The sequence below is a fragment of the Lathyrus oleraceus genome, chromosome 7, assembly GCF_024323335.1.
Source record: "Lathyrus oleraceus cultivar Zhongwan6 chromosome 7, CAAS_Psat_ZW6_1.0, whole genome shotgun sequence".
NCBI classification, from domain to species: Eukaryota; Viridiplantae; Streptophyta; class Magnoliopsida; order Fabales; family Fabaceae; genus Lathyrus; species Lathyrus oleraceus.
The window spans coordinates 434,471,386-434,494,237 of NC_066585.1; the positions used below are offsets into that span (position 1 = coordinate 434,471,386).

The 22,852-nt window shown below is 38.7% G+C and overlaps 1 protein-coding gene across 1 annotated transcript; it reads right to left on the reverse strand.

The window, feature by feature from the left end:
• Nucleotides 1-1,349: 1,349 nt before the first annotated feature.
• Nucleotides 1,350-3,927, reverse strand: LOC127104213 (uncharacterized). Its single transcript, XM_051041411.1, has 3 exons — nt 2,826-3,927; nt 1,958-2,744; nt 1,350-1,650 (listed from the first exon to the last, which is right to left on the reverse strand). Exons 1-3 carry the CDS (start codon nt 3,925-3,927, stop codon nt 1,350-1,352), a joined length of 2,190 nt encoding a protein of 729 aa, XP_050897368.1.
• Nucleotides 3,928-22,852: the final 18,925 nt, after the last annotated feature.

Here is a 22,852-nt window from a genome sequence, read left to right on the forward strand (position 1 = left end):
CGCATAGACTGATAGTCCTCCAAGGGTTGTTGTGCAAGATAATCAGACAATACACTCCCTTTGATGGCCTTTTGAGTGACATGTTGGATATCGTACTCGGTCAGAGCCATTTGCCATCGGGCTACTCTACCAGTTAGAGTCAGTTTCTCGAAGATGTATTTGACAGGATCCATCTTAGAGATCAACAATGTCGTATGAGTGAGCATGTATTGTCTTAAACGTTTGGCAGCCCATGCTAGTGCGCAACAAGTCTTTTCAAGCATCGAATACCTACTCTCGCAATCAGTGAACTTCTTGCTCAAATAGTATATTGCATGCTCTTTTCTACCAGTCTCGTCATGTTGGCCGAGGACACAACCCATTGATCCTTCAAGAACGGTGAGATACATGATTAATGGTCTACCAGGTACAGGAGGCATCAACACAGGAGGCTCTTGCAAATATTCCTTTATTTTCTCAAATGCGCCTTGGCAGTCATCGTTCCAAATGATGGCTTGATCCTTTCGAAGAAGTTTGAAGATTGGGTCACAGGTGGCAGTGAGGTGAGATATGAACCTAGCAATGTAGTGCAATCTACCTAGGAATCCTCGGACTTCCTTCTCGGTTTTGGGTGCAGGCATAGCTTGTATGGCTTTTACTTTCTCGGGATCTACTTCAATGCCACGTTGACTGACGATAAAACCTAACAATTTGCCGGATCTTACCTCAAATGTGCATTTGTTGGGATTAAGCCTCAATTTGAACTTCCTCAACCTCTCAAACAACTTTTCTAGATTGATAAGGTGTTCTTCTTCGGTTTGAGACTTAGCTATCATGTCGTCGACGTAGACCTCAATCTCTTTATGGATCATATCGTGAAAGAGAGTGATCATGGCTCGTTGGTATGTGGCGCCAGCGTTCTTCAATCCAAAAGGCATCACCTTGTAGCAGAAGGTGCCCCATGGTGTTATGAAAGTGGTTTTCTCCATATCTTCTTGAGCCATGCGGATCTGGTTATAACCGGAGAAACCATCCATAAAAGAGAAAACAGAGAACTGAGCGGTATTGTCTACTAGCACGTCAATGTGTGGCAGTGGAAAGTCATCTTTGGGACTTGCTCTATTTAGATTTCTGTAATCTATGCACATCCTTACTTTGCCATCCTTCTTAGGTACAGGCACAATGTTAGCTATCCATTGAGGATAATTGGAGACCGCTAGGAAGCCGGCGTTGAGCTGCTTTTATACCTCCTCCTTGATTTTCATAGCCATGTCGGGACGGGTTCTTCGTAGTTTTTGCTTTACTGGAGGGCATTCTTCTTTAAGGGGTAGATGATGGACCACAATGTCAGTATCGAGGTCGGGCATATCTTAGTATGACCATGCAAACACATCTTTGTATTCCTTCAAGAGCTCAATCAATTTTGTCTTCACCTTGTCTTGTAGAGCGGAGCCGACTCGGACTTCTTTCGCTTCCTCATCTGTCCCAAGGTTAATCACTTCCACTGATTCTTCGTGCGCCTGGATGACTTTTTCCTCTTGCTTGAGCAGCCTTGCCAATTCTTCTGGGAGTTCGGCCTCTTCCTCACACTCTTCATCAGCTTGATTAATCGGGTTGTCAAAGTCGTATGAGACTGTAGCAGGATTGTCATTGGTGGTTGTCGAGGATGATCTGCATGATTTAAGGTTCACGCTTTTATTGGTATGAAAGAAAGGATGATTTGAAAAGATTTTTTTTTTTTTAAGAAAAAAAGAAAAATGCCACACAAAAAAAAGTGAAATAAATAAATGAAAGGCAGGGATCTCAAAATTGACTGCGAACATGAATCCTTTTTCATTAATGATTAATAAGGAAATTTGATGAGGCCCTACAAATGATTCCCCCATGCCTTGGGCTTGACATGGGTTCTTTTGATAAAAAGGAAGGAAAACAACATTGGGAATTCATTTTGATCAAGGTCACTTTAGGTATTTCAAACTCGGTCCATTTGGTAGCACCGTTTCCATCAGTCTTTGTGAAGATCAAGCCATCATCTTCTTCTTCTTCTTCTTCTTCTTCCACGGCACAAATACGATTGTCATCCAGGTAACCAGCACTTGAGAAGTTGTCGGACAGCGGGAGCACTGATCCCCTTGTAGCTATCGGCGCGGGCTTCTTCAAATTCTGGGAGTTGTATCCCAAACCGATGCGGTCCTTGTTGGCAGGGAGTTCAAGCAATCTTCCCCATCCTTGGGGGTGTCCATCCTTTATGATTTTCAGGGCGTCTTTAAGAGATGCCATGGGAGATTCGGCATCTTTTGATTCACCTCTTTCTGGGCAAACCATTTCAACATTGATAACTTTAAATGATTGGAATGGGACTTCCCTTATCTCCCCTTCTCCCTCAACGTATCTGAAAGATGCGAGGTGACTTACCACAATGTCCTCCTCACCCTCGACAACAACTAGCTTATCATCAGCTAAGAATTTCAATTTTTTGTGGAGCGTTGAAGTGACTGCACCAGCTGAATGGATCCAAGGCCTTCCAAGCAGACAACTGTAGGCTGGATAGATATCCATTATGAAGAAAGTGATAAGGAAAATATGGGGACCAATCTTCATAGGCAAATTCACCTCACCGATTACAGTCCTTCTAGTCCCATCAAATGCTCTTACTATAAGCTCACTCGGCTTCATTACGAGTCCTTCAATAGTTAGTTTAGCAAAGGAGCTCTTAGGCATCACATTGAGGGAAGACCCAGTGTCTACCAAAACTCTTGATAGGACTGTGTCCACACACTCAATGGAAATATGGAGAGCCTTGTTATGATTCCTCCCCTCGGCGGGAAGCTCTTCATCACTGAAACCTAAGCTTAAGCTAGTAGCGATATTGTTAACTACTCCTTCAAACTGACAAACAGATATCTCTTGTGGTACATGAGCTGTCCTCAGAAACTTTACCAAAGCCTCCCTATGGGCCTCCGAGCACATCAATAGAGACAACATTGAGATCTTCGAGGGTGTCTGGTTAAGCTGATCAACTACTCGATAATCACTCTTCTTGATGATGCGTAAGAACTCGTCTACTTCACTTGAAGGTGCGGGGTCTTGTCTTTGCTGAGCGCCATCAATTTGTTTGCCTTTGTCTGAAGTTGAAGGATTGATAGTTCCAATTGGAGTGGGTGTCGGCGCAAATATCCTTCCACTTCTCGTGACTCCGCTAGTGCCGGTGATATTGATCATTGGGTCACTAGACTTCAACGGTTCTTCTTGCACCTCCTGACCATGAGTGTAGACTGAGGTGTCATACATCCATGGGACTGCCTTGGTATCAACATATGGGAATGGTGTGGGAACTGTTATTACGATTGGAGTAATAGGATTTGTCGATAGAGTTAACTGAGAGAAGTCATATGGAATTTGCAGAGGAGGGACTTCATCGTATGGTATCTCGAGGGTAGACACATCTTCCTTTGTGGACGGATAGTCTACCACCAAGATCCCTTGGTTCATTAATTGTTGTATGACAGACTTCAATGTTCCACATTGTTGCGGGTTAATCAGACAGTGTTCACAGTAGTTACCACAGATGGGAAAGACATTATTCTTCATTAAAGCATTCTTGATCTCGATGAGTGGTGTTTTTAACTCGTCCACACAGGACATCAATCTCCTTCCATTGTCAGCCTCCATCATATTCACCGATGCATTGTTGTGAGGGGGCATCAGGTTATTATTCACATTCGGCCTCTTAGGGGCGAACGTGATTGCCTTAGAGTCAATAAGATCTTGAACCTTGTACTTTAATGCTTTATAATTCTCGATCGAATGCCCAGGAGCTCCAGAATGAAATTCACAGCGGGCATTTGCATCATAACCGCGAGGAAGAACCGCTGGTGGGGGTCCTAACTCCCTTAGTTGCACAAGTGATCCCCTCAATAAATATGGTAGAATGTGGCTATAAGGCATGGGAACTGGGTCAAATCTTCTCTCGGGCCTTCGCATCCTTTGTTGTTGTTGATATTGTGGTTGCTGGTGTTGCGGTTGTTGTTGATACCGTTGTTGTTGTTGAGTTTGAACAGGAATTGCAAATGGTTGTTGTTGACTTGGTTGGACGGGAGCTATGGCAGCTACTTGTGGATAAGTGGGATTTCTTGTTCGAATGATGGAGGCAGAATTGGTCTCGCCTTCTCATTTTTTACCATAGGGAACAAAAGGTTTCTTTGATGCACTAGAAGTACTGGCAGAGTTCTGGATCTTTCCCATTTTAATCATATTTTCTATCCTTTCACCGACTAAAACCAGGTCAGAAAAGCCTGAAAAGGTGCTCCCTACCATTCTATCAACGTATGGACCTTGTAAGTTTCCCATAAACATGTCTACCAGTTCTCTTTCTAGCAATGGGGGTTGTACCCTAGCAGCTAATTCCCTCCACCGCTGAGCATACTCTTTGAAGGACTCCTCAGACCTCTGAGTCAAATTTTGCAACTGCGTGCGATTAGGTGCCATATCAGTGTTGTACTGATAGTGCTTGAGGAATGCCTCGGCCATTTCCCTCCAGGTGTGAATATGGTTGCCCTCGAGTTGCATGTACCAATCCAAAGATGCCCCACTGAGGGAATCCTGGAAAAAATGCATTAGAAGTTGATCATCGCTGGAATAGGCAGCCATCTTTCGGGAGTATGCCCTAATGTGTGTCCTAGGGTCCCTATTTCCCTTACATTTTTCAAAGTCCGGAACTTTGAACTTGGCTGGAATGATGACCCCAGGTACTAAGCACATTTCTGTCGCATCGAGGCCCAAAATGTCAGTGCTCCCCATTGCCTTGAGCTTTTCCTCGATAGCCTTTACCTTCCTCTCCATCTTGTTGGTTGCGGAACCGAAAGCGTCATCCTGAGAAGCGTCCCTTGGGCTGAAGAATGCATCAAGTTGGTTGTCTGTCTCAAGAGCATGAGGACGAGGATTGTCGTTTGGAACACCGCCGGGTGCATTAATGTTAATTAGAGGATCAGCTTGAGGAACTAGAGTCGGATTCTCGACCGTTTGAGGGGTAGGAGGATTGGTAGTACTGGCACCTTGATTCATTTCTTCTTGCATTTTTGCCATAACCTCCTGGCCTCTTGCGACTGCTTGAATAGTCTCCATCAGTTGCCGCATTTGGGACCGCATTTGGAAACTTCTTCCTGAAGGACAACTTGGTTCTCTTGAAGTTGCTCCATGACCGCTTGTCGATGTCCTCGTGTATCGTACCGAAAAGTCAGCTTTGGAGAGTGGTTCTGAAAAAAAGGGTGGATGGATGAGTTTTTTTTTTGTTTTTTTTGTTTTTTTTTTTTGTGTTTCGAAAGATGCATATGATGCATGAATTTTTTTTTTGTTAAAGCAAAGCTCTTTTTAGTTATTCATGTTTATTCATTGCAACAATTACTTGACGATTCTCGTTCACAATCATGAAATAGGAAAACACAATAGAGAAAAATCGCAACTTTCATTCATCCTTTGAAGGGAAAATAGACAACAATACATAGAAGTTGCAAAATACAAGTAATGGAAGCAAATAAACCAACTAGATATCCACCCTAAAAGTGACCCCTTGAGACTTGCGGAGAGCCTCAATGTCGGTGATGAGTTCGGCCATTGTTCTTTTGCAGAACTTGATGAATTGGTAGACCTCTTTAGGGGTATTATCTGGGCACATGATCAGATCTGCCTCCTTCAACTTGTCAGGAAAGTCTTGAAGGGCATAGTTGGTTAATACGGTCATGTTGGTGTACTTGTCCCTCCATTCTTCGTAAAGGACTTGGAGATTATGGATGATTTCGTCCCTTTGAACAATGGCAACTTCGAATTCATAGCAACGCTCTTCCCAATGTCTGCAGTTGTTTTTCAATTCTACATAGGCTTGACCATAGATTCCCCTATTCAAGTTCTTGATTTGCTCGCAAGCTCGTCCAAGGTTGAACTGCTCACGCATGAAGCTTCGATGAATCTTTTCTTTCTCTAGTTGCTCCTTGGCTAGCAAATCCTTATGCTCTTTTAGAGTGGTCCTTAGTTCGAGAATTTGGGCCTCGTAATCTTCCCTCGCTTCTTTCTTCATGGCATTAGACCTCTTAACAGTATTTTCAAGGTCCTTGATGATTCGGGATGCTCGATCCAACTCCTCGTTGCGGAAATCTAGCTCAGAATTAGCTCCTTGTAAAGCTCCACCAACCCTAACTCTTTGTCCCTCGGTTAATCGGAGCCTTTTCTTGCTATCCTCAAATTTTTCGCAGACTTGCTTACCCTTATCCTCCAAGACGTGGTTACGTTCCTTGGTGCGATTGAGTTTGACTCGTAGTTGAGTGTTTTCCAACTCGAGCTTTTTGATTTGATTGGTAAGTTTGTCCATGTCCTCTTGTAGGATAGGCTCGGGCTCAGGCATCAACGGGAATGAAGAAGGATCAAACAGAAACGGCATCTTAACCACCCTAGCCCTCTCTTTTACCCACACATAGTAGGGTTCCTTGGCTAGGATATTTTTCTTACCCCATTCATGGCTAATACGGACTATGCTTGTCCAAGCTTTTCTCACTCTTTTCACGTTCGAATCAAGCGGGTCCACGGTATTGATGATAAATGGAATGAAATCTCTTTCCTCGGGGGGACTAGTCATGGCGTACCCTAGTTGTCTCTTGAGTATAGCAGGGTTGTAGTTGATGCAACCTTGTGTTCCTATCAAGGGTACGTTAGAGAACTCTCCACATCTTGCGATGACATCCTTTATATCCCATTCCCTCTTGTACCATAGGATTGAGTTGGCAGAGAGAGATGCGAACCTTTGCGGCCATGTCAGTTTGTTTTTGGCGAAGGGTCCACTTTAAGGCATGCGGGCCCTCATCCAAAGATGTAGCATAGGAGCGCAACAAAGGAAGGTACCTCTTTTCTTCTCATGTCTTGTATGTAAGGCATGGTAGAAATCGGCAAGTAAAAAAGGCACCGGATTTTTTGTTAAAAAAACTTCAACTGCTAATTGATCCACGAACTTGTCCAGATTTGGGAAGAGGACAATTCCATGAATCAAAAGTGCCAAAGTTGCACTGCAAAAGTCGGGTCTTCCTTCTTTAATCATTTCCCAAGCATGGGCTTCTAGGAACTTTTGAGTTAAACCTTTGAGGGATCCTTTAACGCCCCAATTGTCCACTAACTTGTTGGTGTTGATACCCAAGATGAGTGAGAGCTCGGTCAAACAGAACCCTTCTTCCAATTTCGGGAAGGGGTTGTATTCCTTGATTGGTCGATTGAGGAGTCTCTCGAGGTCTTCCAAGGTTGGAGAGATTTGGAAGTCGGGGAAAGTGAAGCATCTTAAAGGGACGTCATAGTATTGGGACATTGTAGTGATAGCACAATAGTCAACCTTCTCGGTTAGAAGATCTATGATGTTCCCAAAATTGGCTCTAAACTTGTTATCTTTGAGAGCTACGACCTTTGAACAGAGGACCTTTAATGACCTGATGTCGGGACTCTTGAAGCGGAAAGAAGAAGTGCTTTTCTTTGTTGTAGTATCCATGATTATGTCGGAAAATAGTCTTGTAATTTTGCGTTTGAACAAACGAAAGATTTTAAGAGCTTTGCTTATTATTTTGATGATGAATGAATGTATGAATGAATGATTGGTTTATTATTTCCACAGGGTTTTAGGCATGGGTTCGTGGTTTTGGACCATCGTGGCGAAACATGGAGTTAATAATGACTGCTTAGTAAACCAAGGTTCTCACTTTGTGCGATCTAAGGCTTTTGGAAAATTGGGTGTAAGACACTGCCCCTAGAGTCATGGACTTCCTTGACTGTCAGCCGCTTATGTCAATTTACTTGCCAGGCGACTGCTCCATCAAAGTCATCTACTCTAAGTGAGATCTTCGTATCGACCCTTACGAGGAAGGCACCTCGGTGGCCTATACTACGCGACCATCGGTCTAGGCTAGCCGTAGTTTTAAAGGTTCTAAAAGGGGTCTTAGGGTCATTGACTCTAGTAAAAGAAAAGATGCTTACGCCGAAAGCACGACGGTCATCAATCCCCTTAAGAGAATCTACCACTAAGTGAGGTTCTCGTACGATCCTAACGAGGAAGGAACCTCGCGGATCAATACTACTCAACCTCTCCTATCTCAAGCAAACTCTCAGACTCGGGTGGGGAGTCCTTCACACAAGGTTTTTTCTTTGCAATCATTATTGCTTCCAAAAATTCTTCGTCACAGAGCCAGAGTTTCGGACCAATAGGTAAACAAAGAAAATATGCACGAGTTAGCAAAGAAAGCAATATATACAGAAAAATAGATAACAGATAAATCTCCACGTACGTAAAAGAGGAAACAACCCAAACTAGGCTAGACTTGCTTAGGGATTTTTTGGTCCCCAGCAGAGTCGCCAGCTGTCGCTAACGGGATTTCACGATAACGAATCCGGGACTAAAGAGAATGCCAAAGAGAGGCAAAGTCAGAAGAGTCGCCACCGAATTTTACTTAGTTTACCTCTATCGGAGAGGAGAGGGGAAATAGTCGATAAAACCCTCGGAAAAGAGACGCGCACGGGAAGCGCTTTAAAAGAGAATAAGGAATCGGTCTCGCAACCGAGATTTGGGTTCGAAAGTCGGTTACATAAGGGGAAGGTGTTAGCACCCCTTACGTCCATGGTACTCCATGGGAACCATTTGGGTTGTTTTACATACATGGGATTTATCTATTATTGTTTTATTTTCAAAAGAATGTGTGAAAAGAAGGGGGTGTTTTTGTTATTATAGTGCTCGCCAAGGATTGTGGCCCTTGTGCCTACGTATCGCTCATTCGGGGATGAGGAATCAGAGCTCCGTAGTTCGGAGTAGAAAATATTTGTGTGTTTGTTGATTTTACCTTTGAAAAAAGGTTTTTGGGATGATGCCCTAAGGCACAAAAAAGAGTTTGATGAGTTATATTGTTTTTACCTTGAATAAGGGTTTTATGAAAGAATGTTTGTGATTATATTGTACTAAAGTCTATGGGCGGAAGTGATTATTCTAGACAACAAGTCAAGCGTCTTGCGTCCAAAATAATCAGAGTAAGGGTAGGAATGCTCCATTCTCACTCATTCTCCACCACTTAAGGCTCATGGCGCATAATAATAATCGTAATTATTAAGTATTTTTGAATTTGGCTAAGAAAATGCCACTTGACGTTGAATCAAGGGTTTATTTTATTTTGATTATGAAATTTGGCTTATGCAACATGAATGCAAAGTAACCAACAAGAAATTAAAAGGTCTCATTGTAAGGTAGCCCAAGAGAAAGCCTTTTGTGTGAAAAAGTGACCTAAGCTAAACAAAGGATAATGGCCTTACAAACATGTCCCCCTAAGGTGGTGCCATGATGCCATTCTTACAACATGAATGTAAGTTACAAATAAAATCCAACATTTACAAAGTATCACAAAGATAAGGGAAAGACCTCCAAGCAAGGGTCCTAAAATGAAATCCTCTAAATCCAAGTTGATTAAGAGTGAAATGAATATTTTTGTCTTATCATTTTATCATGTTTTTGTTGTTTTTAATGTTTGATGATAATAAAATAAATAACAAGTAAATAAACATGCATGATGAATTTGTACAATGATGATGATGATGAGTACTTTAATATAAATTACAAGGTAACAACATAAAAGTAAATTACAAGAAAAAGAAACAATATCACAATAATAATGATTAGTGAATATAAATGATATAAAACAAATATAAGTCAATAATACCAAAATCACAATAACAAAGGTTAATGGCAAACAAAATTAATGAAGTAAAATTAGTGGTTAGTAATATGTATAAAAATGAATATTTTTTAAGACTATTTTCTTATGCCAAAAAGACTTAAAATATGACACATTAAGGGATAGCTTATCATTGATGCAAAGTATTGAAGATGATTACAAAATCAACTAACAATAGATTTGTAACAAAGAAAGTTATGCAACCTTAAGTTCATTTATTAGTATTAAAAAAATAAACAAAAAGTGATTTGTTCTCTTTCTTTTATTTTTATTCCTCTTTTATTTAACAAGATAATAAGGTAGTAAATAAATTAATATAATGTAAATGATATAGTTAGATAACAATAAACATAAACATAAAATACTTGAAATAAAGTGAACAATAAAATAAATTGCAAAAAAATAAAGTGCAATAATATAAATGTTAGGAGTTAGTAATTAGTAGTTAGTAACAATAAGCAAATGGATTAGCAAGTTAATGTAAAGACATGGTTTCATCTATGCATCAAATGACCCAAATATGGTTAAAATAGAGGCAATCTATCAATGCCTCAAAGTATCATGAATGATCTATTGATCAACCATAGATAGGTTTGAAACATTGAAGATTTAATCAACTCTAAACAACCATGGTCAAGATCTAATAGACCTCATCAACCAAACAAACACAACAACAAGTCCATAATAAAAGAAAATGATAACATACACAAAGCAACCACAAAAAGGTGAAAAAGAATAGTAAGAGTAAAAAAATCTTTAAAAAAGGATGAGTAAACCAAAGTCAATCTTTTTTTGCAAGCTTGAATCTAAACCATCTCAAAAGACCAACCAAGAACAAGCAATCATTTTTAATCAAAAAAAAGAAACAAAAAGTTAAAAAGTTTAAGTTAAAATCATTACCCACAAAATGTGAAAAAAGCTAGGTAGAAATGGTGTTGAGCTTGAATGTGAAGCAAGGGGTTTTGGGATGAAAATATTTGTGGTGAAAGTTTAGTAAAAGGGTTGGGTTATGAGTGTTAGAGAGTGAGAAACTTTGAGGAAAAAAAATGTGAAATGGAAAAAAGTTGGTAGTGGTGACTTTTGGGAGGGAAAAGTTTTTTGGGTTTTGATTTAGGTTTGGAGAAGAGGGGTTGAATGATATTTTTTCATCAATTTTGAAGGCTAGAAAACATGAAAAATGAAGGGGAATAATGCATCTATTTATAGGGAAAGTTGGTGGGAAAATGGGGGGAACCAAATACCCTTTGTGCAAAAAAGGCTCTCTTTTTTTGGAGTGTGCAAGGCAAATCTGGTTTCCCTTTTTCTCTTCTTTTTTTTTTTTAATTTTTTTTTTAATTTTTTTTTAAGATCATGCCTTGGTCCCATGCAATATGTATTTGGTTATGAAAGTAATATAATTATGATGAGGAGAGAATGAAAGCATGCATGTGCAGTAGGGTCATGGATCAGATGAAAGTTGTATCAGAGTAAGGTGAATTTTGGGGTATGACAATGGGTTCTGTCTCTACTTCCTATGTGTGTCTGAATTGTCCGTTGAGTATCTTTGGTAGGGATTTTGGAATTGATTTAGTTTGTCTTCCTTTAGAGCAACTTGATGTGATTTTGGGTATGAATTGGTTAGAATTTAATCGGGTGTATATCAAATGTTTCAAGAAGACGGTTATTTTTCCTGAGGTTGGTGCTAAGGAAGATTGGTTTGTGTCTGCTAAGCAAGTTGATGAATCGGTGCAAGATGGTGCCGAGTTGTTTATGTTGTTGGCAACTTTGGATATTCGTAAGAAGAGGACGATTGAAGAATTGCCAATAGTCTGTGAGTTTGCGGAGGTATTTCCTGAAGATATAAGTGATTTACCGCCGGAACGTGAGGTTGAGTTTTCGATTGATTTAGTTCCTGGAACTAGTCCTGTATCGATGGCTTCCTACACTACGCCAAATAAGGGAAAAGAGGGCTCTTTTTTTGGCCTATAACAGCGCTTTAAAGCGCCCTCTAATCTGGCGCTGACATAGGTAAAGACAGCGCTTTTTTTCTTGGTGAAAGCGCTCTCTAAAGTGGTCTTTAAGCCCTTTAAGGGCCACTTTAGAGGGCGCTTTTTAAAGAAAGCGCCCTCTAAAGTGGAAACTTTTAAGGGTTTAGAGGGCGCTTTTACTGGAAAGCGCCCTCTAAAGTGGAAACTTTTAAGGGTTTAGAGGGCGCTTTTACTGGAAAGCGCCTTCTAAAGTGGAAATTTAAAGGGTTTAGAGGGCGCTTATTTTGGAAAGCGCCCTCTAAAGTGGGTGGTTATTTAATTTTTTTTAAAAAAAGCGCTATATTTATTTATTTATTTTAGACAACCTGTATATTGAAGCAGTACACCTAAAACTGTATAATTTGAAGCCCTTTTTCACACATTGCATTCAACAAGCCTTATATACAACAATCCATACATATACAACAATCCACTGATATATAATCGTTTAACTTCTAAAGATTCTAAATATACAACCAATTCATAACTTAAAAAGAAATAAAACTAAGTAGCAAAAGCATCTCTGAGATGTATGTTTTTTTTGCTAGCCGCAGTCTTCTTAGCAACAACCTCTTTTTGTTCAATATCAATAGCATGAACCTAAAATATCATAAAATTAGTGAGGTGAAGTATAAGATCAAGAATTAACATTTTCTATGCATAAATATCATATAATTGTGTTTATACCTTTTTTTTTATGCAACTGACTCGATTTGCTGTAATAAAAGCCATTTTACCTGTAATAAAGAAAACAATTAAAATCATTTGACCTGTACCTTTTTCACTAAGTTCTCTTTCTTTTCTTGGTTGGAATATGTTCTACATGTCTCTTAACAACACAGACGGTTGGATTGATCCAAATACCCTCATTATGATCATTTCAAATATATGAATCATTTGATATAATATTCTCATCTTGATCATTTCTGGTAAACGATTCAATCTCAACATCAATATCACCTTGATCTCCAATGTTTTCATCAATTACTTTGTTGGAAAAAAGAACTATAGACCATTTCGTACTTTTCGGATCATTGACATAGAACACTTGTCTAGCTTGAGAGGCTAGAATAAAAGACTCATCTTTGTATCCCACCCTATTAAGATCCACTTGCAAAAATCTTGACTTATCCATTCGAATGCCGTTATTATTTTCAACCCACTTGCAACCAAATATAGGAATCTGAAACTTCTCATAATCAAACACCCAAATGCGCTCGATAACACCAAAATACGACAGATTTGCAAATTTGGGGTTTAAGTCCTTCACACTTGATATGTGCATTGCTTCAGCTACCACGGTGACACCACTATTCTGCATAGTACTTTTATCATCTTGTTCTTTGGTATAAAATGTGTATCCATTAATCGCGTATGCGCTATAAGAAAAAACATGGAAACTTGGACCATATGCTAAGCATCTCAACCTTTCTGTTATTGAAGTGGGATCTGAATAATACTTTGAATAAATATGATCCTTAAACCAAGGTATAAAACATCGATTGTGCTCTCGTACTATCCAATTTTCATTTCTATTGGGATTTAAACCTCGGAGAACATCCTTGTGAATTTCAACATACGGCTCAACCTCATTCTCATTGTGCAGAACATACAAATGCACTTGATCCCGTTCGACCCTTGATACTGCCACGATTTTATTTCCAATTATAGTTTTTCCTTCTTTCTTTTCGACAAGCTGAGACTTGGGGAGTCCGATTTACTGAACATTAGACAAATATTCAGTACAAAACTCAATCGCTTCTTCAACAATGTATCTTTCAACCATACAACCTTCTGGTCGACTTCGGTTCTTCACGCACCCTTTTAATATTTTCATATAACGTTCAACAGGGTACATCCATCTCATATAAGCTGGTCCACACAATTGTGTCTCTTTCACAAGATGAACAACTAGATGTACCATTATGTCAAAAAATGATGGAGGAAAAAACATTTCAAGCTCACACAAAGTAATAACGATTTCTTTTTGCAACATTGGTAAGATCGCAGGATCGATCACCTTACTGCAAATTGACTTGAAGAAAGAACACAACTTAGTTATAGAGCTTCTTACTTTTTCTGGAAGAATAGAACGTATACCTATTGGGAGAAAATGTTCCATTATAACATGGAAATCATGGGTCTTTAAACTCTTTAACTTGAGGTCTTTCATAGACACAAGTCTTCTAATATCTGAAGAGTACCCTTCTGGAACTTTAACTTCACTTAGAACAATTCTCGTTACTTTTCTCACCATGCAAATTCCAACATGTATAACTTCGATCAATTCCATGCCTCATTAGATGCGATGTCAACTGAACTGTGTCAACCCGTTTCCCATAACAATAACCCAAGCAAGGACATATCATTCTACTGGGGTCTTCGGCGTGCGCAACGATAAACTTAACGAATTCTGATACCCAATTCTCGTACTCTCTCGACAATCGATTGGAAGACATCCATGTATTATCCATTACTAATTAGAATAAACAAAAAACAATTTCAGAAGAGAAACCAAAAATGGGATGAGACAAAATAATTTCGCTTTATTGAGTTAGTCTCTGTGCAGGGCATTCATGTCTCCAACAACAACCCAAAACCAAAACAATTTTGGTTTATTGAGTTAGTTTCTCAACATTTTCAGATATCTCTGACTTCAATAGCATGAGAATGTATGAACCATGCATTAAGCATTAGTGGTATGCACTAATTTGTAGCATAGTTATATATCATCATATAGTTTTTACAAAAGATAAACATTGACTAGAAAATATATATGTAGAATTGTATAATGGTCTAACTGAAAGCTAACAGAAGAATAGTCGACTCTAATTTACTATATCAAATAACATCCATACCTAAACTTCTTAAGTTACTAGCTAAGCTATGTATGCTAGAATAAATACACTCATAAGCTGCATAGTGTACCTTTGATTGGTAGAAGGTGTTTTAGATATTGCTGCCTCCTTTTTCTACATCGAGAAACAAATGGAACAGTTGGTGAAATTTAACCCATAATGCCTAGTCTCCATTGCTAGCATTGCAACACAATAATTATTGTTGAGAATACTCAATAAATGTATGAACCAAGAAAAATGAAACCAAAAATGAACAATAGCGAACGTCAGAAGAGAAACCAAGTAATATGAAGATTAGAAAAATACCTATGGTGTCAAAATCGAAGAGCTAACAACGAATTAATAGAAGGAGGAAACGTCATAGATCTAACAGAGGTGGAAGGAGAACGCCTTAGAAGTAGCGAAAATCGTAGCAGTGAGAACCCTAACGTGAAAAAGAACGAAAATAACAGAGAGTGAAATAACAAAACGCGCAGTATGTTATAATTTTAATGTTTACTAAAGGGGACCTTAGAGGGCGCTTTTGGAAAAAAGCGCCCTCTAAAGGGGGCCTAAGAGGGCGCTTATGAAATCGCTCTCTAAGGCTTTCCAAAAGCGCTTTATAAACTGGAAATGCACATGGACTTATAGAGCGCTTTTTTAAAAGCGCCCTCTAAGGGTAACCTTAGAGGGAGCTTTCTAAAAAGCGCCCTGTATTGTTGTCCCTCTATCTCCTCCTTATTTTTTCGCTTCACCTTAGAGGGCGCTTTATTACAAAAGCGCCCTCTAAAGTGCGCTGTCTATTCCAGTTGTTCGCTTCTTATTTTTTCGCTTCACTTTAGAGTGCGCTTTTGTAATAAAGCGCCCTCTAAGGTGCGCTGTCTATTCCAGTTTTTGGCGTAGTGCTATAGGATGTCTGCTTCTGAATTGAAAGAGTTGAAGAGTCAACTTGAAGACTTGCTCGAGAAGAGGTTTATTCGTCCTAGTGTGTCGCCGTGGGGTGCACCTGTTCTGTTGGTCAAGAAGAAAGAAGGTTATATGAGATTATGTGTTGATTATAGACAACTGAATAAAGTGACGATTAAGAACAAGTATCCACTTTCGAGGATTGACGATCTGATGGATCAGCTGGTTGGAGCTTGTGTGTTTAGCAAGATTGATTTGAGGTCTGGGTATCATCAGATTCATGTAAAGGCTGAGGATATTCAAAAGACTGCTTTTCAGACAAGGTATGGTCACTACGAGTACCTCGTGATGCCTTTTGGTGTGACTAATGCACCTGGTGTATTTATGGAGTATATGAATATAATTTTTCATGATTATCTATATAAGTTTGTGGTTGTGTTCATCGATGATATATTGATTTATTCTAAGAGTGAAGAAGATCATGCCGAGCATTTGAAGGTTGTGTTATCGGTGTTGAAAGAGAGGAAGTTGTTTGCTAAACTCTCTAAATGTGAGTTTTGGTTGAGTGAAGTAAGTTTTCTTGGACATGTAATTTCAAGTGGTGGTATTTCTGTGGATCCTACGAAGATTGAAGTTGTATCTCAATGGGAAGCTCCTAAGTCTGTTGCTGAGATTAGAAGTTTTCTTGGTTTGGCTGGTTATTATAAGAAGTTCATTGAAGGATTTTCTAAGTTGTCGTTACCATTGACACAGTTGACTAGGAAAGGTCAAGCTTTCATTTGGACTTCGCAGTGTGAAGAGAATTTTCAAGAGCTTGAGAGACGATTGACTACGGCTCCTATTTTAATTTTATCAGATCCGTTAGAAACTTTCATTGTGTATTGTGATGCTTCTTTGTTGGGTTTGGGAGGTGTTCTGATGCAAAAAGGGCAAGTGGTAGCTTATGCTTCAGGGCAACTTAAAGTTCATGAGAGGAATTATCCGACGCATGATTTAGAGTTGGCCGCTGTTGTGTTTGTGTTGAAGCTTTGGAGACATTATTTGTTTGGATCAAGGTGTGATGTGTTTAGTGATCACAAGAGTTTGAAGTACTTGTTCGATCAGAAGGAATTGAATATGAGGCAAAGGAGATGGTTGGAATTCTTGAAAGATTATGATTTTGGTTTGAATTATCATCCTGGAAAGGCGAATGTTGCAGCCGATGCATTGAGTAGAAAGTCATTGCACATGTCTATGTTGATGATTCGAGAGTTTGAATTGTTGGAGCAGTTTAGAGATTTGAGTTTGGTTTGTGAAGTGACGCCTTCGTGTGTTAAGCTTGGTATGTTGAAGCTTACGTGTGGCATTATTGACGAGATTAGAGAAGGTCAGAAGTCAAATTTGAAATTAGTCGATGTTATGACATTGATTAATTCAGACAAAGGTGGTGACTTTTGGATTGATGGGAATGGTATCATGAGGTGTCGTGATCGAGTTTGTGTTCTGGATGTTGCGGATTTGAGAAAGAGGATTCTTGAGGAAGGGCATAGAAGTGGTCTGAGTATTCATCCTGGTGCTACTAAAATGTATCAAGACTTGAGAAAGATGTTTTGGTGGCAAGGTATGAAGAAGGATGTAGCGGAATTTATGTATTCATGTTTGACTTGTCAAAAGTCAAAAATTGAACATCAAAAGCCATCTGGTTTGATGCAACTGTTATCTATTCCCGAGTGGAAGTGGGATAGTATCTCTATGGATTTTGTTTCGGGCTTGCCGAGGACATTGAGTAATTGTGAGGCGATTTGGATCGTTGTGGACAGGTTGACGAAATGTGCTCATTTTATTCCGATAAGGATGGATTATTCGATGGAGAGACTTGCTAAGTTATACATCGAAAGGATTGTGTGTTTACATGGTATTCTGTCGAGCATTGTTTCAGATAGAGATCCGAGGTTCACTTCGAGATTTTGGGAAGGTTTGCAAAGTGCTTTGGGTACGAAGTTGCGTTTGAGTTCGGCATATCATCCGCAAACTGATGGTCAAGCGGAGAGGACTATTCAGTCACTTAAAGATCTTTTGAGGTCTTGTGTTTTGGAACAAGGAGGAAATTGGGATAGTTTCTTGCCTTTGATCGAGTTTACGTATAACAACAGTTTCCATTCGAGTATTGGAATGGCACCTTTTGAGGCTCTTTATGGTAGAAGGTGTAGAACTCTTTTATGTTGGTACGAATCGGGAGAGAGTGTTGTGGTTGGACCCGAGTTGATTCAAGAGACTATGGATAAGATTAAGATGATTCAAGAGAAGATGAAGGCTTCTCAGAGTCGTCAAAAGAGTTATCATGATAAGAGGAGGAAAGCTCTTGAGTTTGAGAAAGATGAGCATGTGTTTCTTCGAGTTACGCCAATAAGGGGTGTTGGTAGAGCTTTGAAGTCGCGTAAGTTGACGCCGCGTTTCATTGGTCCTTATCAAATTTCCGAGAGGATAGGTGAAGAGGCATATCGGATTGCATTACCACCATCACTTTCTAATCTTCATGATGTGTTCCATGTGTCTCAATTGAGGAGGTACATTGCGGATCCATCGCATGTTGTTCCATTAGATGATGTTCAAGTGAGGGATAATTTGACGGTTGATACATCACCTATGCGAATTGAAGATCGAGAAGTGAAGAAGCTTCGTGGTAAGGAGATTGCTTTGGTGAAAGTGATATGGGGCAGAGCCGCCAATGGCAATATTACTTGGGAACTCGAGGATAAGATGAAGGAATCGTATCCGGAGTTGTTTGTTTGAGGTAAATTTTCGAGGCCGAAAATCTTTTAAGTGGGGGAGAGTTGTAACAACCCAATTTTTGTATTTATTTCTTATATTATTATTATTATATTTTATTTTATTTATTTAGAGTGTTAATTAATTAATTGGTTGTTAGGTAGTATAATAATTGATTATATTAATTAATTTGGTGTGTTAATTAATTATTTAGTTGATATGAGATATAATGAATAATTGAATTAATTAACTTGGTGTGCATATTGAGTTGGTTTAATTTATTTGAATTAAATAGAGATACTATAATACTAGGTATTATTGGGCCTAATAATTAAATTAGAGGCATCATTCTTTAAGCCCAAATATAATACTAGGATATAAGAGGTGAGGAGAGTGAGTAGTAGGATTATTTTGATCATTTGACGGCAACAGAGAAAGAAAAGAGGAAGAGTAAGGGGAAGAGGGGAAGCGCAAGAGAGAAGCTAAGGTTTCCAGAAAATTGAAGAGGTAAGGGGGACAATCCTTATTATTATGGGTTAGTATGATTGGGTCAATGGGTAGAAATATGTTTACGTTGAAATCCCTAAATTTCATGGTTTTGGAATCGTTAGGTTTTGATGAGTATTCTTGATTTGTGGTGATTTGATTGTGTTAAAACTGCAAATTAACGTTATATACTTAGAGTATTGTATGAGTTATAATTTTCTGAATGTTTGGCTTTTTACGGAATCGAAATCGGAGGCCCGAAAGTCCTCCAACGATGAAAAACGCAGAAAATTCCGCATTCTATTTTATGTTAACCGGTTACCCTCCGAGTGTTAACCGGTTACTTGCTCAAAAACCTGCCCAGAAGTTGATTTTGTTTTGTGTTAACCGGTTACCCTGAGAGTGTTAACCGGTTACTTGCTAAAAATCTGCGCAGGAAATTGGATTCTGTTTTGTGTTAACCGGTTACCCTCCGAGCGTTAACCGGTTACTTGCTGTTGAAAAATGAAAAATTGAGATTTTAAAAGTTGTATTAATTTAAAATGAAATCTAAGTGTGCGTAGTTGATAATTAGCCATATTTGTGAATGATATATTGTTATGAATGTGTATATGTACCATTGGTGGATAATTCATAGAGTTGAATTATGGTGATATGTGGAATGTTAAGATGGTAGAGATGATCTTAATTGCATATGTGTTGGTATTTGTACATTCATTCATGGCATGGTCGGCTTCATGGTGGAAGCGGTGAAACTGTGGGTTCACATGGTAATAGACGTTGATCCTTGAATGGAAATAGGCGTAGCAGACGTTGATCCTTAGTTGGAAATAGACGTAGTGGCTTTGATCTTGTCCGGATCGGAAGCGTGGCTTGGATTCTAGATATTGAATCGGAAAGCGGTGAAACATTGGGTTCACATTGCGGTACCACATGCATAGAGTCACATGTCTTGCATTGAGTCACATTAGAGTTATGTGATAATGGAGTGTATGCATTGTTGTGATTGTGATGTGTGTATGAGATATGGTAATTGAATTTGGTGATGTTTGGATACATAACTTGGCAAAATATATGATTATGTGATAATTGTAGTTACGTGTATATTTGGGAATATAGTATTGGATTTTAATATTATACTCATTGAGTTTTGATGTATGCTTGAAACCTGTGAAATAAATATTGGTTAGTATTATTTACATGGTTATACAAGGTGTGATGAATTCCGTTAATTGTTGATTTAATCATTGTGCCTTATTATACTTCTTCATAATGATTTGAATTCTCACCCTTCTGTTTGAATGTTGCTTTACATGGCATCGTGCAGATACTCCAGAGTAGTATTGTTGAAGTAAGTGGACGGTAGCTCACTCGAGATTAGCTGGAGAGCTTCGGTGCTTTGTTTTAGAGACTAAGTAGTGAGTCAATGCCCTGGTCATGTAACACGGGGGCGATTAGTAGTATTGAACTCATATCTGATTTGGGTATGTATTATGTTATTACTTGTGAACATGTTTATTTGAAATTCGCTGTTTGGGAGGCGACAGTGTCAAATATCCTGGATATGGTTTTAGTTTATCTTGAAGAGATTATTGAGAGATGATCATGGTATGGGACATGAATTATTTTATGAAATGCATGGATATTCATTATTTTCCGCTGCGAACGCATATTCTTGAATATTCATGATAATTGAAATGTGTTATTTTAAATGACCAGGTGTATTGTATATTGATGATGAATGATGTTTGGTTTTTGAAAGCTTTTAGTTTTTGAAAACGTCGATGTGACGCCCTTTTGTTTATATACGTGCTTATTTACTCTGATTATATGTTAAGTATTTTGGGGTAGAAAAAGGGGTGTTTCATCAAGCACCGCCTTGATATTAATAGCCTCCACATGCTCAAGCTCCCGCAAATCAACAACCTGCTTAGAACAACAGAAACCAAGGGCAAAGACAATAGAGACAGAGGAAACCAGAAATAATGATTGACCCGATTCATATGCCCTACAGTCAACTACTCCCTCAATTTATCAATTTCTCATTAGTTCAACTAAGGTAACTAGGACCTCCACCAACGCCTCTCTCTCTCTAGGCTATGACGCGAATGCTAGATGTGAGTTTCACTCAGGGGCCCCTGGGCACACATTCGAGAATTGCAGAGCCTTGAAGTCTAAGGTACAAGATTTGATCGATTCAAAGGTTATCATGTTCATGCCAAACAACCCAAACATATTGAATAATCCCATGCCTCCGCATGTGGGCACATATGCAATGCCATAACGGGTGCAATTTGAAGCAATGATCCAAAGAGGTTGTATATGTTGGAAGATTCTTAAGGGACTATCACGTCAACTTGTACAAGCACGATGACCCCAACCTATGGGTGAATATAAAGGCTAATCATGTCGGCGATCATTAGACTGTTCAATCATTTTCATTTGTAATCTTTTTTTGTTTGTTAAGTGTTATTCACTTGTAAAAATAATTTGTTTTCAAATGATAATAATAATGAAATGAATATGCATGTTTTGAATCAATCCATTAGTTTTCACTCATATTTTATTTATCAGTATCAAATTTTGTTTAAGAAAAAATCAAAAGGAGAATGGTGAAGCAAAATACACGAAACTACTAGTTGTTTGCTTTTGAATAAAACCTTGCTGACGATGTAAGGCATTGTTTCAAATCCATAAATACTAGAGGTATAAGGAAGATAGTCAACCCGTTTATGTTAATTTGACCATGCGTTCAAATTTCAAAAAGAAAGCATCCCATCTGAGGATCAACCACATCTTATCCCTCACGCGAGGTTGAAAATCACAAATCCATAATGGTTGTCCCTTACCAACAAAAGGAACAAAGCAATCATAACCATTTTAGCAAACGAATTGAACAAATGTCACATGATTTTTTCCAATAAAAAAGTGAGAAATTCAAAAAGAAAAAAGTAAAAGAAAAGTCCGATAATTCGAAAACTAAGTAACAAGTGACTTAGACAAAAATTAGGGCATTACGTTAGATTTTAAACTCGGAAAAAAATAGTCCAGGAAAAAGTTAGGGAAAACAAAAGAACAAAAGAGGAATCAAAAGAAAAATCCTCAGCAAGAACAAATTCGTGTGACTACGAATAACAAAATAAAAGGTGAGTGTCTTCCACTTCAAAAACCTCATTGATTCCTTAACCATCACATTTGCCTTTCAAAATCCTTTTGGAAAATGAACACTTGTGTTGAACTAGTTGAACATAGGACTAGAGAGCATCAAAGAGAATGGGTGGGTTAGAATAATTTTTAGCCATAAATCGTTTCTTTCGGAAACCGTGAGCTAGGCCGTGTTACAACCCTCAAAAGACCTAATTGAAGCAAGGTTTAGTTCGAAAGCATACTACATTATAATTGGGTTAAAGCTTAATCTTAAAGTTTTGCTTATCATTTGTATTGGTATTGATATGACACCCTAACTAGTGATTCATTCACTATATGTCATAATATCAGTGAACAAACTTGGATTTCAAAACTGACATAAGCATCATATTAGCATTATCATTTTCAAAATGAATACTTTTATTCGTGAATAAGCCCTTGACATCAAGAAAGTTTCCATCATGAGAATTTAGATCACACTGAGGGGCAAAATGCCTGAAGAATTAGTTGAGCAGAAGGGCAAGCCGCTTCAAGACTCAGTCAATCTGGGGTAATCACGTCAAGATTCGACAAATCTCTCCAAGATCATCTAGCCAAAGGCAAAATTACTTTAAGGCTCGTACTGAGGCAGGACAACTTAAGAGCACAAGAAGTCAACCAGTCTAGGAATCAGTTAACCAAAGGCATATAGTTCTAAGACACTAAGGAAGGTTAGATTGATACCGTCCATGACGAGCTTACTTCATAAGTTTTGATTGGGGAAATTCATGCAAATATCAAATAGACTGGGCCAAAGATAGGATAATAAGGTACAAGTTCTCTCCATGTTTCAAGGCAAGTGAAAAGGTGTATCAATAACTATTGAGCCTGAAGTAGGTGTTGGAGAATCGTGTCTTTATAACCCTTATCCTAGCCTTAAATCTTCAATCTCCCACCACATGAGCATTTGGTGAACCATGTATAAATCATCACCATGCATTAATCATGTCGCTCCACTCAT